Source organism: Notolabrus celidotus, chromosome 2 (assembly GCF_009762535.1).
Source record: "Notolabrus celidotus isolate fNotCel1 chromosome 2, fNotCel1.pri, whole genome shotgun sequence".
Classification (NCBI taxonomy): Eukaryota; Metazoa; Chordata; class Actinopteri; order Labriformes; family Labridae; genus Notolabrus; species Notolabrus celidotus.
Genome location: NC_048273.1, coordinates 24,478,874 through 24,501,857, shown reverse-complemented (window position 1 = coordinate 24,501,857; position 22,984 = coordinate 24,478,874). Strand labels below are relative to the sequence as shown.

At 40.0% G+C, this 22,984-nt stretch overlaps 2 protein-coding genes across 2 annotated transcripts in view; both read right to left on the bottom strand.

Annotated features, from left to right (window-relative positions):
- ghrhrb (growth hormone releasing hormone receptor b) overlaps positions 1-7,828 on the bottom strand; it is a 41,109-nt gene extending 33,281 nt beyond the window's left edge. Inside the window, exons 1-2 of the mRNA XM_034711407.1 lie at positions 7,678-7,828; positions 7,473-7,590 (exon numbers count right to left, since the gene is read on the bottom strand). Coding sequence (XP_034567298.1) covers positions 7,473-7,565 — 93 coding nt within the window. The 5' untranslated portion in view covers positions 7,566-7,590; positions 7,678-7,828. The remainder of the gene's footprint in view (positions 1-7,472; positions 7,591-7,677) is intronic.
- Positions 7,829-14,529: 6,701 nt separating this feature from the next.
- LOC117828964 lies at positions 14,530-22,910 on the bottom strand. The gene is made up of 9 exons (XM_034706395.1): positions 22,573-22,910; positions 22,090-22,451; positions 21,842-21,961; positions 21,280-21,401; positions 20,992-21,165; positions 20,811-20,900; positions 20,513-20,609; positions 14,644-14,727; positions 14,530-14,537 (listed from the first exon to the last, which is right to left on the bottom strand). The coding sequence occupies exons 1-9, from the start codon at positions 22,671-22,673 to the stop codon at positions 14,530-14,532; spliced, it is 1,158 nt and encodes a 385-aa protein (XP_034562286.1). The 5' UTR covers positions 22,674-22,910.
- Positions 22,911-22,984: the final 74 nt, after the last annotated feature.

Below are 22,984 nucleotides of genomic sequence, written 5' to 3'. Positions count from 1 at the left end.
GCTTAACATTCTGCTTCATTGTCCCGAAATATATACAAATACCTCTGAAATCTCTAAAGATGTTGGCTTTCTCCTTAAGTGACGATCATCTGGACCATAATCTGCATCTAACAACTGAAACATGGGGGCTCAACAGTAGCCTAATCCATGACATCTATGTCAAAGCTTCCTCAGAATTTAAAGCAGAGTTGGACAAAAACCTACCTCCAGTATAGACCAGTGCTATTGATCAGTCCATGTAAGGTGAGAGCAAATCACAATAATTGCTTCAGATATGTCTAATTGATTTTTCTGGTGAGTTAATTTAATGTGAAAGGTTTTAGAACACCTGCCTGTTGAACAGATGGAGACGTGGCAGGTGAGGTGTGACCTTTGACCTCACTCTCTCTCTAAGCAGCAATGTGCAGGATTAACACTGCGGGAGACGTTCCCTGATATTGGACAGAAACAGCACCTGACCTGTTCTGGGACTCGTCTGCCTACACCTGTCGAGATATTGTAATCAATCTGTGTTGCTGCAGTGTGTTTGTTTCCTTCACGTATCCTATGGCTGAAAATATCCTGGAGCTATTTTGTGTGTGTTTGGACACAGTCAGATAAGTTGAAATTTGAAGAAGTGTGTCTCTTTAATTACAAGTCCGGCTTCTGAATGTTACATTTTATATTAGGGCTGTCCATCCATTCGTATTTTAACTCACAATTTCTATCAGAATTTCAATTATTAATCGCAATTAATCATATCTTTGATTACATGTTTAAAATTCTTATTTTGCAATTAAGAACTGTTATTTTGTCCTTATTTACAAGAATTTAAAGAAATTCTTATCAGTGTCTTGATTTGGGAATCAAATGACTGCAGTGAAATGTACTTTATGATCGTGACTTTAGATTTATTGTTCGTAATCTTTTTTTAAAAATGAGTCTCTAGTCATTCTTTAAGTTTCGTGCACGGGCTATACTGTGTGTTCACCTGCCGTGGCTGAAGGATGACTGAAGAGGCGCCACAAAAATTTTAAAGCAAGAGCAGAGAAACATGTTCGATATGTAAAGGAACCTTTGAGGAGAAGACTGAGAGGAGCTCAAACTTTAACTGACATCTGTCCAGAAAATTAAGAATAGAGAGGGTAAAGTTACTCGGACTGTTACTGTGGCATGCTGCTAGTTAACGCTAGCTGTCCTCATATTCGATCAGTTCAATTTCTGATTAACAGTAGGTGGGCTGCAGGTATTTCCTGCATTGATCCCACTGCGACAGAAATTAATGATGTAACATGGTGCACATTTATGCATGACAATATTTTTGTAGACATTTATGCATGACAATATTTTGGTAGACAGCGCTCCTACATATAAATCAATCATGGTTTTATTCCAAAGGTTACCAATTTATTTATCAGAGTTTTACTGTATTTATTCACGTGTCCCATTTAATTACATTTTTCTGTGAAATCATGCTTCAAAACAAATCCACCTACAGGTATATATTAAGGAATCTGAACCTAAATCTGAACTTGAAATCGTCATGAGACAGGGACTCGTCTTGAACGCGATTAGGAATCTTCTCTTTTGACAGACTCTACTAGTACTTGAGGTTTGTTGTCTTGACTACAACACAGCAGTAGGCCACAAAGGAGGTCAGAAGTTTTAATTTTCTTGTAACCCTCTGAAGGTTAAGACCCTCATGTTTGGCCTGACTGCATGATACAGTAAATAAAGGCAGCAGTTGCTCACATAACACAAGCTGTAGTAGCAACATGAATGATGAGGGAGCCTCGTCAAATGTCTGCATTTATTTCCAGCAGTTCTTAATTTAATACTCCGATCTTCTATTCAAGATCTAACTGATGAACCCGCAGTTCTCTCTGAGCTCATAAATAAACACAGGGAGGATTTACTGCGACAAGGCTAAATATTTACACAACTCACTGCAGCTGGGTGGCTACAAACTCCTTTATCATCAATACTTTGTTCCTGTTGCAGCAACAAATGACAAGCAGACACCAAACAGCACAGTCCTATCTGCTGCACGTTTATGGAACAAACCTCCCCATACGAGTGAGATAGTAGCATCATGTGATCTCAGCGTGTATTATAACAGTGGAGTGATGGGCAGCTCAAACAATGAGGTGCACAACCTGGCAGACGTTTTTTTGATCTGAATAATGAAAAGAGACTGATCGTGTGAAAGAATGAAGATGCGGAGAGCCATTTGAGCAGAGCTTTAATTATTGCAACCTTTGGTCCTAAATGGAAACACTGTGTCAGGCTGTTATTTAAATTTAATCAGTGTCTTCACAGGGTCATTATCACAGGGCAAAGATCGCCTCCAGGCCAACCTTTACCGCTGCCATCATTTACATTCAAAATTTCACAGTGATAGAAACATCAGGCAATCACCAGATTCCTGATGTCATTACAGGAAGCGTGTGTGTTCATGTGTGTGTGTCCATTGCTAACCCTTTTATTGTTTTCAATCTAGATTTTACCTCAGGTCAAGCCATTTGTGATTATTCTTTTTCGATTTCACGCTAATGATGCACACTAACCTCCCGTCTCGCAGACATCAGAGAAATAATAAAGTAGTTACAGGAAATGTTATATTAAAAGATTTCTTTCTAACATCATTCTTTGGGTTTGGCATGAACACATTCATAGCTCCCAGGTGATGAAATCTAAAATGACTGATAAACACGCTCATTGTGGATGTTTTAGTCCACAAAAGGGGCCCCCTTCACCTACTCCTTGATCCAAAGTTAGGTTGAGTCAGATTTTCGTACGTCACCCTTGAGTTTGATTTGTAGGATTATGGGATTCTCAGTTGACTCATTATCCGGTTTAACATTTTTCAAGCAAGTTTATGGCCTCATTAGCTGGTTTATAAACTTCTTTAATACAGCATGGTGCTCATTTTGTAAATGATGGTCCAATGAAGAATCAAATCAACAATGAAGCATGTCAAACAAAGAGGAGATACTAAAACATGGTGCAATAAGTGGCTTTGTGTCACCTCTATTTCCAGGATCGGGACAGACAAACTGCTAAACCATGTGCATGAAGAGGGACAGGAAACAACAGTGGAAGTCACATGGGCTACATGCCCCATTTTCAGTACTGTCTCATATGTCTGTCATCATTGTCTTATGTGTGCACACACAAACCCTTTAGGCCTTCGTTTCAGTCAATCAGATCACTGTCACTCATCAGTGATCCATAAAGAAATTGATTAGGCTAATAACATAACAGTTGAACACAATAATGCAACCAGAAAAACTAACAGAATCTGGGAAAACTGGATCTCATCCCCTACACTTTGACCTTTCTGTGATGTCCACCTGTGGCATTTGGAATTGATTTTAAGGTTTCAAATTAAGGTTGAGTCACGACTTGCCTCAGGCTGGACACACAGTGGACGGTCTTTTGGCGACAGGCTGTAAAGCTGCGAAGGAACCTTCTGTAGGATATCAGAGAGGAAACCTGAGAGATATTTTTAAACTCTCAGGAACTATTGGAAAATAATTATTTCAACATCAATGCTATTTTTACTCTGAAGTGCACTGTGGAGTTTTCTTGTAATCAAACAAAAGTTTGGTTTATTTTTGCAGCAAGCCTGAAAAAAAGTAACACACCATTGTTCCAATTCAACCAACTTTCTCAGCTCAGATGTCCAACTGCTCGGGGGTGTGGGCATGATGGGGTCAGACTTGCACCAAGTTGTAAAGGAGCTAAAAGAGGAGGCAGAGAAAGCCAGCTAGAGGGAGGACACACTTTGGAGGCAAACATCACAACAGAGGCTGCGGAGGGTGGCGAGGAGATATCCCAATACGCCACCGCCCCCCTGCCAGAAGATGTACCTGTAATAGGGGTGTTCCCATCAGTGAACACTGGTTTCTAGTCTACAATCCTGCAGCTGGCTTAATGGCACCAGAGGAGGTGCAACAAGCTACAATGCCAGAGCAGGAAACAACACGTCACCTGTTAAAGATGTAGCCGAGTTGGAGGTCTTCTGGACATCTCTAGGGCCTCCTCAAGACACACCAATAATATCTACAATGTCCTTCTAATTTAATAACAGGTTGTCTTGTCTTATTTCATCTAACCAAGCTGATTTTATAAACATGTTTTAATTTGATTTTAAAAAGTTCTGCAAGGCTTCAATGTGGTCGACATGCTGCAGCAACATGGGGTCTCTCACATTCCCCCTCTGCCTGTTCACACTGTGGTAAAAATGTTAATGTTTATCTCAGGCCAGTCTTGAGAGTGGGGAAATAATGACAGTGGGCACAAATGTGAGAGCACTCTGAGGATAATCATCTCTGGTATGGAAAAGTGGACCAACATCCTGTCCTACAATGCAGGTAATGGCAGCAGCAGAGCCAGAGAGAGCATCAATAAGCTGCTTATCTCTAAAAAGTCCCTCAAAACATAAGAGGTAGTGCAAACAGCAACAATGTTCAAAGATGAGACATTTGCCTCATTTTTGTTTAAAGGTGTGAACGTCAAAGCTCTGAGAAGGAAAGCTGAATGAGGACAGAAATGTCAGCATCAATAATCCTGCAGAACTGCTGTTCACCTTGTCTAACCTTACCTTCGATGAAAATGTTCAATTTAATGTGAATTTGAACAAATAAGCAGGCTAATATTCAAACTTGAACATAAATTAAAATCTTCACTTTTATGTAAATTCATCCTGCAAGGAAGCTGATAAGAAATCATCCTTAGATAAATATTTGGTAGCACCCTGTTTTTGTCTTTAGGTGGTTCCCGGGTAAAGTGAATTGAGCAGGTTGTGGTGCAGATTAGACTCCTCACACGGTGACCACGGAGGAGTCCTGCTGCCGTGACTCTAACTTGCAGAGTCCTTTTCAATCTGAATTATTCCTGAAGCAACACACTCCTGGAATAATAATGACTTTTTCTATATTTTAAGTATTCCATTAATTCTGAACTCTACGTGAAGAGGCCCCAGTGTAAAAAATGTGTCATACAAATAAAGCCGCCTTTTCCCTGCCTCAATTAACGTCAATTAATTTATCACTTTAGGTGGAATGTTTCAGAAAGTTAAATATCATAGAAATTGGTTCAACAATTCGGAATAAAAAGGCTTATGATACTAGTTTAAACTGAGGGACAGAGATTAACAGCTAAAACGTGGATTTGTTCACACTCAATCACTCACGACCACGGTCTCATTCGATGTAATTACAGAGATCCAGCAGGTAAATAAGGGGAATTAGACATCTCTCCTGCTGCCATCAGAAGAACACCGACAGTGAATAAAAGACAGAAAGGATAAATGAACACTGTCAGTCCTCCTGCTGTCGTCAGAGAAACAAATGACCTGTAATTAAGGGTGAGAGAGGGTACATGAGCAGTCCAGTTCCATGTGAGAGTGGCAGAGGAGTCTTTGGAGAGAGAGGCAAATGACTGAAGGGACAACACAAGATCATCGACAGATTCCTCCAGGATCAGCATAGACGTCACAAATCCTCCTTCATTATTCAGACTCTGATGATCCCTCAGGTGAGAACAGAGCATAAGAAGGGGAAATGACTCCACAATGGAAATAAATCTGAGTTCAAGTGAGGATGAAGTGGAATAAAAAAAAAGGATATCTGTCCTCCTGGATTGTCTGTGAATTTCAAACGTGCATATGCAGAATAAAAACAGAGAAAGTATTAATGCTTTCTCTTTGCTGCTGCTGTCTGCAGCCAAAGGCAGTAGAGTCAAGTGTGTGTGTCCGGGGTTAATGGAGTCATCAGAGACACCCCGATGAATCTTCTTTTCCCTAGTTGAATGTTTTTATCACTGGTTGCTCCTGAATATTACTCGTTGGTGAAAATAATTACTTTTGCATTTTAGAGTATCTTTGAACAATCTGACAGTAATTTAACAATGAACCTGTAAATCATTTAGTCTATCGAGTATCAAAAATGTGTTTTCTGAAAACAACTTCAATGTTTTTTGGCACCTTCAAACTGTCTCTTCTGTTGTACAATCAGTCTAAGAGCCCAAATAATGGCCATACATGATGAATAAAACCATGAAATCATCAGGCTAAAGCCAGAACATGCTTGAAACATGACTTAAGCGATGAATCAGTTTTAAAAACAGCTGATGTTTCACTCTCTTTTGCTCCTTTTCTTGATTAATACATGCATTTTTGTCACACTTATTGCATCAATCAGATGTTAGAAATCATAAACTTGTATCAACATAAAACAAGAGTCAAGCTTTAATTGCAAAACTGTGGAAATTTAAACCCCACAGAGACAAAAACACCAATAAGGAGAGTATAAAATGAAATATGGATCATTAAATCACATTTCAACACTTTGAAAGGCTCATCAGTCACTCAGCAGGTCAGTACGATTTGATCACCCTCCATTACCCTCCTACTTTAAAGCAAACATTCAACATTTAAAATAGCTTTATACCTTCAGAAGTGTGTTATGAAGGTATGCAGGAATGAGGTCATGCAAAATAAAATCCCAACGTTTCTCATGCATGTGGCGGAGAAAAAACTGAGTATTTCATTAACACAACTCAATTTGTCTTTGCCTTTAGAGGGTAAAGACAGCATCAGGCTGTAAACACTAACAGAGAACCCAAAATGGGAGAGGATACTATAAATCATCTGATGGAGTTACATGAAAAGACTAGAGATGTTAAATGGACATGTTTCCATGATATTCTGTGATAACTAGACACATTTCTCAAACTGGAACTTAAAAGCTTGCAATTTGTCTTTTTTTTTTAGCAGCCAATCATACAAAATCATATCATGCAATGTGCAGGGGATCTGCAGAAATCAGCTCCTAAGCTTGTCTTTGTTTAGTTTGTGAGAGAATCTCCTCTGGAAATATTTTTTACCTTACAGAAATAAGTGAGAAGTGACGTGGGACTTCAACAAACGCTTTTTTCCCCACCTTAATGTGTGCAACTTTGCAAAAAATGTACCATGGTTGAGTTCATACATTAATCTATGAGACTCACTGGTCTTAGAGACAACACAAAACTCATTCAAAAGCGTTATAATGTGATAATCTAGGATGACAAGGCGTTTGAAGACATGAAATATGGAATTAATAATCAAAATATGTGGACAGTGACACCTGATGCCAAAATGAAAAGATGAAATAAGAGTCAGAAAATGATATGACAAGGTGAGCAAGAAAGAATTATCTGCCAAGCTGCCATTTGTTAAAATGTAACTCTTGCTCAATACTTTTCAATAAATTAGTCTTAGAATTTAGATGTTTCGTGCATTTGACAGAAATAAATAACCGTCATTTTGATTTATTTTAAATACTTCAAACTAAGACTTTCTGACTTGTTTTGTTCACAGCAGATAATAGTAACATATCAAATCAATTCCAAAAAGCCTCGACCTGAACACTAAGCATACCTTCAGACCTAAAACTGCATCCTGACGCTCCGTTATGATAATCTGAGTGCTGTGAGAGGGGACTCACCGTTTCCCACACCGCCAGCTGCAGGAACAGCCCCACTTGAAGAAATGTGGCCACCCATGAGCTTCCAAACATGATCATACTGTGCAGCAACATCTTTCAGCTTTGTTCACCTCATGAACTGCGAACACAAAAAGTTACAAAATACGTCCGAGGATAATCTCAGTCTTCAAGGACGCGAAATGTCTTCCTTGAGAAATGTCCAGACCTGGGGATTGTCCTCAAAGTGATCCGCATGTTGGCCGTCTAAAGGTATGAATGTGGTCGCGTGTCTCGGTGCAGGAGCAGGTCTCCATCGCGAGGACAGCAGAGACTGGACTGAGTCAGACAAGGTGCGCTCCTCTCTGAAAAGGCAGAGTGAAGAAGCGGAGCGCAGCGCAGAGACGCAGAGCTGCGCGCTCACACAGAGAAAGGGGACAGGATGTGGACAGTCTCTGGATTACGCAGGAAAAATGGTGCATATGATTATCCGTGTGGATACCCAGTGTACAGCTGAATCTTATAGAGAACAGATTTTGCCCATGGCATTGAGCGATTAAAATCTGGATGCTTCCGAGCAGCTGAGATTTGTTTCACTAATTGTTTCTCATCAAACGTGAGATATGGAGACGAACTCCCCTCCAATATAAAAATGATGATCTGATGTGTTATGCAGAACACTTTGAGTCACAGAGAAAATTAACTCTGATTTAATGTCATCATTTCATCTGGTAAGATGAGTCTGAGATCTTATCATAAAGTCCAAACAGCTTATCCTCAAGGCTGAGTACAAATTTGAAGATACTCCCTCCAGGCTTGCTGAAATACTGGGTTTATTATTGGATGTAACTTGAAAATATTTAAAAAAGACAAATGCTTGCACTAATTTAAAACTTTTTTATGCAAAATTATTTAAGAGCACTCTTTCGGGAAATTTCTCTCAACATTTTCTCAGAGGAGAAAATGTCAGAGGAACTTTGCTCTGGGAGTGAAAGGTCTATATGGGGACATCAAAGTGACACTAAGGCCCCTTTCATGCATGCATTTTACCTGAAAATGTCCTGCCATTATCCAAGAGGTGTGTGAAATCGAATGTACATTTCCCCCCCTGACTTTATTGAGACTTTTCCTTGCCAGCTCCAGAGAATAAAGTCTGCATAAAGTCAGAGTGGGTCCATGTGTGAATGCAACAGGTAAAAGTCTTCTACACCTCAGTTGTTTTCAGTTGTTGTGTAAACATCCTTATATATGTTGTAGTGACATTAACACAGACACAGCCAAAATTTCAATCAGGTGCTGCAAGTTATTGAATCAGGTGTGTTGACATGCTTACTGCCTTTAGTAGGATCCCCATTAGCACAAGCATAAGCATTGGCGATTCTTCCTCGGGTCCAACACATATACACACCAATACGCAATATAACAAACAAACCAAACCAAAACAGCTCCTCTTAATGAATAATAAAAATAGTTTACAGAAGAGACACAAACTGGTCATTCATTAAACAGTGCCAAAAACACAAAATCACGGTAACAAGTCAAATTTCATGTCACATAGGTGCTTTTGCCAAGATACCTGTAATTAAAGGATAAATACCATATTAATGTTGATAAAATAAGTTTTTTAACAAGACTTGATCACTCTATGTGAACAATGAATGTTGAAACCATATTACAAATATTACTTGAGTGCAATACATGAATCAATAAAATGTTTCTTACATTAACATAATTCAGGATTCCTTTATTTGTCATTTTTATGATCAACAAAAAAACAAAGTTGTGTTTCACACATCCATCACTCAGTAATTCAATGCAACACAATTGGTAGAAACTATTAGTAATAAGCTAATAAATAAGCTAAATGTACGTTAAATTACTGGGCTCTCTTACTGTTCTTCCGGCTTTGTAAGATGCTGGATTCTGATTGGTCAAAAGCCCTTGACAACTTTCACTAACATGAGCAACACTAGAGGCAAACTGATCACATCATGTCAAATAAATCAGCGGAAGAGTCCCTGCACAATTTGCTTCTGATTGCTGACACTGTAGACTGTAAGGTTAGGTCAAACCATTAGTTTCCTTTTGCATCAAAACAATGTGGCTAAGACGTTAGTTTCAGCTAGCATGCCAAATTGGTAGGCTAAGGAAATTTTCATATTGTATCCTGTCCAGCAATGTTAGTCGAGCAGTAACAGCAGCAGAGCAGGTGAGTGAAACTTTAGGTTACCAGTCGCTAAAAATAAACGTATTTTCTTGTTTATTTCTAAAGGTTTCAACCCCTGAGCTCAGAGAAGGAGAGCTGAATGAGTTAAGTTTAATGTTCAATCGTTATCCCTTACATAAAATAATTTGTTATAGTTTAAACAATACATTGTTTGAATTTTTCCCATGTCTCCGACACATCATGTATGCAGAATGCAGCAGAATCCCCTTGTGGAGACCAGACACTGGAGGTGGACGTGACGAAATTGTGGGAGTGGCGGTGATGAGGAGGAGGGGGGTCGTGCGTAATGGTGTCACGACTGAACTGGAGGAAAGCCGTATATAGCCATAAAAGAAGACAGCAGCAACGTTATAGGCTGACATTTAAGTTGTGTTGCAGTGTTACTGGATAAATATGATGTGAACAGCTGATGACCACGGAAGATACGAGTGAGCATGTGAGGAGGAGCGAGCATACGGACTATCAATCAGCGTGCAGAATCAGTCCTCCGGACTGAGCTTTCACTAGAGCTTCATTAGTGAACACCTTCCTCCTCAAAGATTTACATAGCCAAACCTTTAACTTCAACAAACCGAGAGTATCAAAATGTGAGAGCGACTCTGAAAGGGAAATGCATGTGATATAGACACTTCCTGAAGGGGACTGAATTTCCTGGAGTTATGTAGATGATGTCAGGAGTTCATGTGAAAAGAGCCACAACGTTTAGGAAGCTTGATCTGTAGGTGTGTTCTGTTTAGAGCAGGGTTCCCACTCTTTTCCAGAGATCGTTTTCCAGGACATTTTCATTGATGATCAAGCTGGTATGACAGTCTAAATTGAGTTCCTAATTTAGTTCCTAAATAGTCTAATATTTTCCTCTCAGTGGAAGTCTACATTGAAAAACATGTAGTCTATGGCTATCAATGAAATCATCTCTTACATACTTAAAGATGATGGCAAATTGATAATAGAATAATGCAACCACAGATGTACAGCACTTCACTTTATTAGTGCAACCAAGTAACAATGATGGGCAACATCTCAGCTTTCTCTTTTCTCAAAAAATATAAAATGAGCAAAGAAGAAAACAAAAGAACCAGCAAAGGAATCTGGAAGCTGCCTTACTGAAATAATTAAATAATAATAATGATCAGAGGATCAGTGCATTAATGACCTAAATAGAACTGAATGACAAAAATGGCCACAAATGTTTCTCAACTCAACTCAAACTCAAAATATACCTGCTTCATCCTGATATTCATCCTGCTAAGTGGTCGATATAAAACAAAGCAAAGTCACGTTTTTTTCTTGAGTTACCGTAAACTCTGAAAAAAATCGCACCGGTGTAAAGACGCTCTCTGTATTTGAAGATCTCTCAGAGATTTAAAAAAATGTAAACTGTCTTCCTGCATGGCGATGTCTATTATGATCAGCGATGTCTACAACATGGAGTTTCTGTGCAGCTGTGTCGCTCTTTTTGTTCCGTTTGTTTTCACTATCGGGAGTTTGCACTCCTGCTAGCTACAGCAGGGGTTCTCAAACTTGCTCAAACACAGATTAAGCACATTAGTGATGTGTCATGATCAAAAGCTGCGGCTCTGAGAGCCGATGCTTTATAGTGAATCAGAAGAGCCGGCTCACATCGAGAGAGAGCCGGCTCCCAGTTTTTTCCTTTGGCTGCTTAGCTCTCACAGTGCTCAGCCCCAGCTCTGCTCACAGCAGAACTTTGTTTTGCTTGGTCAGCATGGCAACCATGCGGCCCATCGCATGTGAGGATATAGGATAAAGGTGATGGAGGGGAGGCTGTGTATCGTGGCTACGTCTGTTCCTTCAGAGAGAGTCTTCTTGGAGACCGGGCAAATACTCACTGAGAGGAGAAATCGGACCAGCCCATCCAAGCTGAGGCATCGGATTTTTCTCAATGCCAACCTGAGGACATTAATAATATTTGCTCTAGTTTGGTTCTGGTTCTGGTTCTGTTTGCTTGAGTTTGGTTTTGGTTCTGGTTCTGTTTGGTTGAGTTTGGTTCTGGTTCTGTTTACTTGAGTTGGTTCTGGTTCTGTTTGCTTGAGTTTGGTTCTGGTTCTGTTTGCTTGAGTTTGGTTCTGGCTCTGTTTGCTTGAGTTTGGTTCTGGCTCTGTTTGCTTGAGTTTGGTTCTGGCTCTGTTTGCTTGAGTTTGGTTCTGGTTCTGTTTGCATGAGTTTGGTTCTGGTTCTGTTTACTTGAGTTTGGTTTTGGTTCTGGTTCTGTTTGGTTGAGTTTTGTTCTGGTTCTGTTTGGTTAAGTTTGGTTTTGGTCCTGTTTGCTCAAGTTTGGTTCTGGTTCTGTTTGCTTGAGTTGATTCTGTTTCTGTTTACTTGAGTTGGTTCTGGTTCTGTTTGCTTGAGTTTTGGTTCTGATTGCTTGAGTTGAGTTCACAACCCTAACCCTAAACACAACCCTAACCCTAATCCTAACCCTAATCATAACCCTAAGCACAACCCTAACCCTAACCCTAGGATCAGGGTGAGAATGGTTTTGTAACAGAATAAATGCACAAAATTGGGCAATTATAAGGCTTCTCATAAAAACACCATACGTAAAAGGGTTTTCAACACAAACCATTAGTTTTTGCAAAGTTAAGGTAAAACATACGGCTACAAGAGATCCTTCTTTGGGAGCCGAGTTAAAAGGGTCATTTCATTCCTTGTGGACTCAACATGACAGCATTTATACTTTTCAAGTAATTGATCTTAAACGCTTTCAGAAAATTAACAGTAGCAAGACTCACATATCCCTTCGAGCCACCAAATGGTATCATAACAATGGTGTATGCTGTTTTGTAATGACACAGCACAATTTTATAATTTATTAGAAATGTATTCAAATTATTTCATGGACCCCCACCCTATGGTTCGCGGACCCCCAGGGGGCCAAGGACCCCACTCTGAGAACAACTGAGCTAGAGTACGGTAATTGAGCTTTCAGCCTGCAAAGAAAGTTGTGAGGCACAGACCCCCAAGCTCTCTGCCCGACTCCACTGGTCACTCTATAACTTAAATATAAGACTCTTTGAATCAAAAGAGCACTCTACAAGGTTCATGTACCATAACACATAAACAATATACCACCGTTTTCTGAGAATGCATGATTATGAAGTGAAGGAGAAAAAATATGAAAAAAGTTGCGCAGTGTCGCTGTCTCTTCCAGCACAGAGTGAACTCAACTTTCAATGAATGGGGATGTGTTTTGTTAATCAGGTCAGGTCGCACGCAGCCATGTTGAAATAATTTTCCAGGACTATATGTGATTTTCCAGGACATTTTACTTTTTCTCCCAATTTCCAGGTGTTTTCCAGTACTGGAAAACTGGTCAACTGTTTTCCAGGTTTTCCAGGACGCATGGGAACCCTGTTAGAGGAAAAGAAAACTCAGTGTTTGACACCTTGAGAAAAAAAACATGCAACGCTACAACTCTATGTACAGTCAGCCCTGAAATCGACAAAGCAGAAATGAGGTCACACTCTTTGTCCTTGTCTGTGGGCACCCACGGCTCTGTGACTCAACATCAAACCAAAGGAGACGGCTCAGAGCACAAAAAGATAACCTTATAAAATGTGATACTGTAATTACTTTATTTCATGTCAGCGGCTGTAAGAACAAATATTTGAGGAACTGAAAGCAAATGTGAATATTGACTGTAAACTAGTTTTGATTGGACCCAGGAAAGAGGCGAGGGAGAAGGTTCATAAACTAGTTATGTATCCTAAAGCTGATGGATGTGCACTAACAGGCGACATTAGGGTTGTGAGTGGGAAGGCTGACTCTGGTGAGGTTTGAACGTGGAAGTCGCTCTGGAGACAACGTAAAAGCTGGTTTCCAGACTTACAGGAGCTGAGGCCACTGTTGCCAACTCGTTCTAACTCTACTCAATGAGCAGTGGATGCTGCTGTGAGTCCCTCCTATGCTGCATTCAGAGCAGGTCGCGTTCAACCCTCAGCATTTAGACTACAAACGTATCACGCATGTACAAAGACACTGCTGGCTGATCCCACCTACTCTCTCTTTTTGGTCCATTTAGATTGTTAACGAAGATTGTATACAATAAAAATGTGGAATATGTTATGGTTGAAAAATGTCATGTTTTACTTTCATTTGTTGTAGGCTCCTAAGTGTAATTATAAAAAATAAGTAATTAATGCAAATTAAGTGATGACGTCACTTAGAGACTTCTAGCGACTTTTAGGACAGCCAATAGCTACTTTCCTCACTGAGGAGCTGGCAACACTGGCTGAGGCTGGTAGGATGAGGCAGGATCAGTTAATAACTCACAAAGCACATGGTGGGAGAGGAGAGCTGATCTCCCGCTCAATATGTGCTGACCACAATTGTTACCGAGCCTTAGTAAAGCAAGCAGTTCTTCTGAGTAGAATTTCACGTCTGTGTGCTGCACAGTATGAGAGAACCAGGAGCAAGAATGGAGTTGTTGAGAAACACGCACAAGAGGATTGTTAGCTTCAGTTGCATGCATCTATTTAAAGACTGTGATCGAGTTATGGTGGATTCAGTCTCCTCTGCTTTCTAACAGTACCGTTATCGTATATAGAGTGGAAGTCTGTGAAAACGTTAAGTTGACTTCACTCTTGGTACATATTAAGAACTCTTCTGATACCGAAATTGAGATGTTTGTGTGGTATTCTATGTTCCTCTGTGCAGTGTAGATGATTCAGGTTTTCATATCACTGAACTAAGACAACATGCATGGTGCTCTTAGTTCTATAACTGTCCTTTGAGAGTGTAGGAGTGTATTATGGCAGGTTTGATTGTGCCTGCAGTGTGTGTTTGTGCTGAGCTCTCTGGTACAATAGTCATGCCCTTGCAGTTATGTTTCATTACTCAGGACACTTCATATAAACAGTGAGAGTAAACATAAACAGTGCGGGTTGACAGCAGCCCACAGAGCAACTGTGTGTATGCATGTGTGTGTGCTGAAGGCACTGTGCTGCACACCTTGCAAAGGTCGATCGATGACAGACGGTAACTTTGGCGTTGCCAGCAGACCACCAGCGCCGAGAGCAGAGCAGACAGCAGCACCTGTGTGCAGAGAGAAAAACGGGGATTAATCTGCACGTGTTATCAGTTTACCATGAACTTCAAGAATACAGTGAGGATGTATACTGGAGTCTTATAATGCATTTTAACATCAGTCCTCAAGAATTAGGTGTGTTTATGCATGCCTTTGCTGTGTATGTATCATGTTGTAAGCACTGAAAACAGCTAATGCCATCACACTGTTCGTGAATCCATTCATTTATTGAAGGATGAAGATGTGCTCCTGTAGGGTAACAGCACCTCCCTCCATTGGTAGTTGAACCTGACACATATAACAGACAAATTCAACCAGATCCGTGTCCGCCCCATTTCAGATCAATCACGGCACCAGATCTAATAGATTTCTATTCTTGTCAATGTGTTAACTTCCTTGGATCTGCTCTGTTGCGTTCTGGCTGCATCTCTGATCTGGCACGCCACAGCCACCCGGATCAAATACGCAAAACTTGTATTTTTTGTCGGATGCCGGAGCACGACAAATCAATCACAATAGAGCAGATCAAGCATAACATTAAAACATCCGGTTAATTTTCAGAAAAAAACATTCTGTGTTATCACCAGATAGTTTTTCACTACACAACAAACCGTCATGATGAGCGGAGCCAGGCCTGGGGTCAACAGGTCAGAGGTTTACAGAGACCGATAAAGACAACATGGATGAGAAGAGGAGACAGATAATTGTTGAATCAGTAGTTACCTTTAGTCACATGACTCCAGTTGTCTGGCAGTCTTAATACTGAAGGTTAATCTTTTCCTGAAGCTCACAAAGAGCGACTTTGTAAAGGTTAAGAAAGTGTATCACAATGGTATAAAAAAAAAAAAAACTTGTGTACATGTCGGGATCTGGGGGAGCCACAAATGATGCTGTTACTTCCGTGTCTTGAGCAGACAACGAGCGGATTAAAGTCTAAACACAACATGATTTGGGAGCAAACAGTGGTTTGGCTGTGATGCAGTGGGAGAGTCGGTCATCTCCATATCAGATCAGATGGTTTAGTCCCCAGCTTCTGCAGCCACATGTCAAAGTGTCCTTGAGATGAGCCCTGAATGCTGCTGCGGGCGTATCCAGTGGAGTGTGAATGTGTTTGAGATTAGTAAATACTGATGGGCTATTAGCAAAGAAGCATCTGCCAATTAGCATAGTAGCATCTGCCATCAATGTATGGATGTGTGTGTGGATGAGTGAATGTGACAAGGAGTGTAGGAGCTCTCTAAGTGGTCTCAAGACTATAAATGAACTTGTGCGTACATGGCACCTTTCTAGTTTGTTTATCAACTGGGATCTATATACATGTCTGTATACAGTCACTTACAAATCTGACTTGGATTGGTTTACCCATGTATGGCCCCTGGAAATGCCCCCCCCCCCCAAATAAATAAATTCCGACATGGAGGGACGCTCTACGGCAAAATAAAGGGTAAACTTCTCTGAGCTGGAGATTGACGCCATTGTACCAGAGGTCGAGAGACATAAATCTGTTTTGCAGCCTAGAATGAGGTGTTAATTGGAGTCAGAAATACCACGTCTGGAAGAAAATCTAGAAAGACGCACTTCAGCTGAAGTTTAAACATCAAATTTATAAATACTTCAATAGAAAACTAATTTACTTACAAGTAGGTAAGTCTTGAGGTGGTTTTTACTTGGTTGGTGATACTTTATTTGCGGGGCAGAAATGACAAAGGCTCCGAAATAGACGTCTTACAGCAGTCCAAAAAACCCCAATACTATTTCATACACTAAAAAGTTGAATTCAGTTTCTCTGGTGAATTGCCAGTTTGTTTAACTCACCAACAATATTTTCTATAGAGAGTTTAGTGTGCACATGGGAGTGTTGATAATTACTGAAAGCAGTTTTTAAAGTAAATCGATACAGAAAATACGCATTTGTTATAAGAAGAAATCAGCTAACAGCTGGGGCTGATCAATGTATTTTACAGGGATTTAGTGAGGTACAGTGAAATGTAACATACATTTAGATGTCATATCTAATTTAACAACCTAAATATTAATCGGTGAACCTCCGTTTGTCTGTCTGAAAATGCACTGCACTATTTACTTTGCTGCACTGCGCTCCACACTGACATGAAAACTTGCGTACACAAGCTGAGACCTGGTGTGGGATTTGAGCGTATCCTCCGTCCCGTTCAGATTGATAAATGCTGATCCTTGTGTGGAAATGTTAATGCACCCAGTTTTCGGTCATATGCACGTTTGATAAATGTGGGCCACTGTGTCTGTGGTCAGGCCCTAATTGATAGTATTACCCTGTCACAAGGTAGGGAGGGTCATGGCCTAAGGCACACATTTGTACATATACTTTATACATATTGTCCTTTAAAGAGGCCTCCCATTGACTAGCTTCCAGTCAGATCAGTTGAATGAAGCGCAGCAACTGGACGCAGACCATAGTTTGCAGTGCTGATAGGGGTTAAATTGAAGGAAAATGGAGAAACACTAGACCGCATTTTGAAAATGTCCTAGAAATGCGGAAACATAGGGCTGTGGGAACATAGGGACGACCCCCCTTAAGGTAGGTTAAACCTGAAGCAGATTGAACTTTTTGTACCACTACGATGAGGACTACAGTTTCTGTACGTGGGGCATGCACTTTAATTACTAGGCTAAACCAGCACCCCCACTAAAATACATGGCCACGGAAAACTTCAGTTTTAGTTAACAACCAGTGCTGTAGTTCATGTGAGGGAAGCATCTTTGTGGTTCAGGGTTATAACTCTGTCAGATATAGGATGATCCCCCTGGGAAGTGGGATAAATCCATAGAATCTCCTCATCAGTACAGAAGTAAGAATGCATCAAAGAGGAATAATACATGTGCCTGACTAGGGGACAAAATTACCTATTTTTTTGTTATTTCTCACATCTGATGTTCCTGCTCATCACAACAGATTATTTTTCCATTATGAACAAAACCCACCAGAGGTTTCCTTTCATGTAAGATGTGATTCAGAACAGCTCAACACATCACAGTGCAATATCACAGGGAAAATGGCTGAACACGTGTGATTCACTCTCAGAGTACAGACAAGTCTTTCTCTTAAATTTCTTATTTGTTTGATGACAGATGGCCGCGGGAAAAGATTACAAAAAGGCAAAAGTATGAATAAGTCCAGAAGTAAAATAACCAGTATGAGATAAACTTTTAGAGATTATTTCTTCATTAACATGCCTACAATTTCAATGCATCTGTTAAAAATGCCAACAGAAAACCCCTCATGTTTTGACTTGAAGGTGAATGAAAAGGTTAAGTTGTCTTTAAGGTCGATCTTTTTATGGGCTGGTATGAAAATCAAAAAATCAATGGAAGTGCAACCAACCATTCAAAATTGTGGGCCCATTTTTTAGCTGTGATCTTGTGATTGTACCAAAACTCGTTATCCCTGCTGCACACAATATGCTGTTGCAAATGTCGTATGATGAAGGGATCCAAAGCATGAGTCAGATAATAAGGGCTCATGCACATAACTTAAGTTTGTTTACAGGTGGACTGCACAGGGTCCTCTTTAATGTGGAATTAGGAGTTTGAAAGTTTGAGGACTAAAGCAGCATGTCATATAAAACAGGATCATACAAAACCGCACAAAGCTGACAGTTAACAATAGAGCGGTTAGGTAAAATCTTTGACCTCTGACCTGGACCCCTGCTGCTTGATTAGAACTACAGCTGACCTCCTCTATGTTTGTCCAAATCTGGATGAGTGCCAGCATTCCTCTTTACAGTGTGTGTGTGTGTGTGTGTGTGTGCATGTGTGTGTGTGTGCGTGCATGTGTGTGTAAGTGTGTGTAAGTGTGTGTGTTTTGTTGACCTGCTGTGTGCAGCTGCATGTCCCCAGACGGTCCATAGAGACGCTGTGAGGCTCTGAACCCGCAAACGGAAACCAGTGGGTCAGATTCATCCAGATGTGTCACGTATCATCTCCTCATCTTAGCCCTTATTTATCAATCTGTTGTAGAACCCAGCGCGGATTTTGGTGCAGAAACCAGCGTACGACAAGGTTCACGTGTGATTTATGAAACGTGTGCATCTGGTTCAATAACGGCGTATGCCTGATCAAGCGTTCATAAATACTGAAGCTGAAAACAATCGTTAATAAAATTTCACGCCCCTAAATATTCACGGTTCAGCCAGGATCCCCCCCAAAATTATTGACATAGAGGGACGCTCTATTTCAAAAAAAGGGAAACTTCTCTTAGCTCAAAAACATGGAGGCTCTGCGTGGGGGGGTAGGGGACACAGATGAACATGCACCCACTGATGCAGATGGTGGTAAATATTCAATATTGTAAACCGCACAATAGTTAACCTACCAGTTCTTTTCAATTGACTCCAACTGTGGTCATTTTGTGGCATGTAGCCTGGCAAACAAGTGTGTGCGCATTCACGCATGAGGCAAACCGGAGTGTTACATTGGGTATTCACACCTCTAGACGTGCTGGTTTTGATCTCTTGTGAATGAAAGTTTTTGTTTATAAATGATCTGCTGTCTCATCACAATTAATTATTTCATTAAAATAGTCAGGAGTAAAACAATCTAAGAGGAAATCAGCTGACCGCCCACAGTGCTCAACATATTTTCAAAAGCAATATATTTTAAAGGGATTAATATAATCAGGTAGAGTGAAATGTAAATACATTTTAGATGTTATAATTAATTTTTTTTTTTAACAATCTAAATATTAATCTGTTTTACAAAAAAATTTCAAGAGACTCACTACTTCACTATGTCTGCGTTCTCACTTCAAAAGTTTCAAATTAGGTAGTAACACTTCTTTAATACCTGAAGTTGGTAGATTTGTCACAAAACCAGCTTTTGCAAGATTGATCATGAGAAGAAAGCATTTATGATTTGATAAAACACAGAGAAATTATTTGTTTTTCAAATTTGTATATATATTTTTTATTATTTATTCATGATTTTATCTGTAATGTGTTTATTCGTGGGAAAATAAACACAAGAGAAAGGGCATAGAGAAAACAAACACCATTGAAAATATTATTCACATTTTTTATTTGGTTTTACTTCGTGTTTTATTGCTCCATGTTCTGTTTTATCTGTTGCTGTTCTTGCGTTTAGTGTCTTGTCGTGTTGTTTTCCTGTGTTTTCCTGTGGTCTTGAGTTTGTTTTCAGTGTTTTATTCTGTAGAATATTCTTGTCTTAAGTTTGGTGTTACTGTCTGTGTTTTCCTGCCTTTGTGATTGTCTTCACCTGTCTTGTTGTCCTCACCTGTGTGTCCTTAGTCGTTATCCAGTGTGTCTATTTAGTCGCTGTGTTTCCTCCCTTCTGTGCCTGTTCATTGTACATCTGTGCTTGTAACGTATGTTTGTCTGGGGTATTCAGTGTGTTTTCTTGCGTTCCAGTGTTCACTGTGTTTCTTGAGTTTTTGTTGTTTGAAGAAGTTTTTGTTGTTTGAAGAAGTTTTTGTTTTACCTCAAATTAAGTGCATTAAATCCTTTTTTATTTAAATCTGCACCTGGGTCCTCCCCCTCCTTCCTTCGTATGTGGCACTTTAATTTGTTTAGTTAGTTACACTACATATGAAGAAGTCATCTCAACAAAAAGTAATCGGTTGGCTCAAATGTAAGATTTCTAATTCGCCTCAAAGCTAAAAATTCTAGTGCATACAGTTGCCTTGAAATTTTGAGTTTTCACATTTTTTTCATTTTAACAGTGCACAAACACACACAACAACAACACAAATCCCCACTTGACCCAGTCTTCAAACAAAATGGGGTCAAGTGGGGAGTTTACCGTGGACCTTGAAGCTGTAAAGACAGGTGTGGTCACTGTTGCCCCAGTTGTTCTCTATCATCACTTTCACATATCTGAAGACACCTTTGTCATGATTCTGGAGAAAGAGACAAAAAGAGAGAGTCAGCAGGGAATCAAAGAGGAAAGGAAAAAGGCAAAAAACTAAAGATGACATTTTGATTGACTCGAATCTGTGTAGGTCACTTGTGGTCCTCTACCATGTCTTATATGCTGACACAATCTTTTGGATTGTGACCAACAGAAGAAAACCCTATCATGAACATTACATTGTACTTACAGGCATTGCAAAGGTCTGCTGTTCTGCTCCGTCTGGATTATAAACCTGTCTTCCCAAGAAGACACCTTCCTCGTCAGTTGTTGTAAATCCCTAAACAAGAAGAAAAGACGGATTATTTTAACACACTGTTGTTCACTGTGCAAATATTTACAATTGAGGATGGTGAACATATCTGACTTACATATACGGAGAATTCTCTCGGAGCACTTGCGATGTGTCCATTGGGGGACTTGCTTTTTGTGATGTGACCGAGCGTCACGTGGGTGATAGACACTGGATGGGACAGTGAAATGAAGAGGTGTCCTTGTTCTCCTGCGAAAGGCCAGCATTCTCCTGGATTTAACCATGGATGTCCCTGATGAAAGAAAGACAAATATTTAAGTCTCAAAAGTTCCACAACTTCAACTGCTTACAAGGTTATTTCATGTCACTATACAACAATTCATGATCATGGCTGTGTGATTCATACCTGGATCACTGTCCTTTGTTTTTGGTAAGCATACAGCCTGTGGATTCTGTCGTCCCATATATAACCAGTGTTGTCTTGGGGGTGATACGTATCCGAAGACAAATGTCCAAGTACGCTGGCACCTAAATGAACACAAAGCAAGGAAAGTTAGAAAGCAGATTCCAAAATGCTTCTAAAACAATTTAAAAAGTACAACTTTTTACAACATTCTCCTGGCTGCCATTTTCTCTGATGCCATGCTCAGGTTGGGAAGCCCAAAGACTTTGTGATACTGTACAGTAAGCTATTGTCTTACAGAAGCTAACAAGTTATCAAATTTAGTGTTTTCACATGATATATTGTAAAATGTCCATCTGGGTGGACAAATCTGTTGTCTTTTAAGTTACTGTAGAATAAGGTGACAGTGTAGTGTTAAAAATTTGTCACATTTCCAACATTAATTCGCCTTTCAACTTAAGTATGGCATTATATTAACCTCCTGCCTTGAGCATGATATCAAAGTAAATTGGCTCCCTTTTCATATGGTCAAAACTGAAGAGAATGGATGATGATGGTTACGTACCTAGTGATTCCAGAGCAAAGTTTGGAAAGGTGTTTGCCCTAGGAAAAACCATGTCATCCCATGGCTGATTTCTGCTGGACTCCTGCTGGACTCCAAATTTTAGGTACACATGTGTGAGTCCTGTGGGGCAAAAAGTAAAAATATTAGAAATCTTATTGGTATTTCAACTAATCAGATCAGAGACTAATGTAAAAAAGTTTTACTCAGGCCTAAGTTATTATTGTATCAAGGAGCTTGAGGTCACGTACCAAAGTTTAGCAGAAGCATCAGCAAGAAACAAGAGATCTTCAACCAAAGAGAGCTCCATGTTGTCCTGGCTGCAGGGATGGTCTGAGTTTGCATATTTCCTGTTGTGCATCTGGGGGTCTGGGTTTCACTGTGCTGAGTCCATGTCTGTGTGGTTTGAGTTTCAGTGTCCCTTTTATGAAGACTTCCAGTCCAGGTGGTCTGAGTCTCATTGTTTTGTACCAAGAGTGGTATGTCCTCACTGTCATCTCTGGTGTACTGGATGAAATTTTGACAGTATCCTCCAAAGTAATTAAATTCCTGGCTGCTGTAAGAACTCATGGAGTCGTCGTCATAGCTGTAGCTTCTCCTCTTTTTAAAGACTCTAAAATATGAAAAACATTAGTTAGAATTGACAGGTCACTGTGTGTATTTATACTTTTTTTTTTTTACATACTTGAGTGTTAATATATCAAACATTTGTACAGAATACTACAAGAACTTACTTAAACAATCTTTCATTGTAAGAAAGATGTGGAGTTCCATCCTCCTTATAGTAACCTGCTGCCAGCAGGCGAGAACTTCTCCTCACAGTTTCTGAAGTCATGTCTCTTCTCTTCTCGTCACGTTGAAACGAGGGTAGAAATATTGTCTCTCCTCTTCTCTTCCCGTTTAAATGCTTGTAGAAATATTTCTCTAACTTTGGCTGCTCCTGTAAACTGATGGTCTGTGATGACTATGACATCACAGAACATTCCACAAGCAAAATGGAATGTCCTTTGATCTACTGTTGCTAAGCAACACATTTAAGTTCAAATAAAACAGAGCTTAACGTAGCTTGGCTGACAGGAGGATGATAGCTATGACGTCATTTCCGTTGCGTGGTAGTTTCACGAAATGTAGATGGGGGTCAGGAAC

What these genes read in the sequence shown, in the direction of transcription:
- LOC117828964 (XM_034706395.1), bottom strand. Translation starts at nt 22,673, where the DNA reads ATGACTTCAGAAACTGTGAGGAGAAGTTCTCGCCTGCTGGCAGCAGGT. An exon ending in CGAGAGAATTCTCCGTATAT is followed by an intron (nt 20,901 to 20,991) that starts GTAAGTCAGATA and finishes CTTCTTGTTTAG; the next exon opens with GGATTTACAACAACTGACGA. An exon ending in AGCAGACCTTTGCAATGCCT is followed by an intron (nt 20,610 to 20,810) that starts GTAAGTACAATG and finishes CTCTTTCTCCAG; the next exon opens with AATCATGACAAAGGTGTCTT.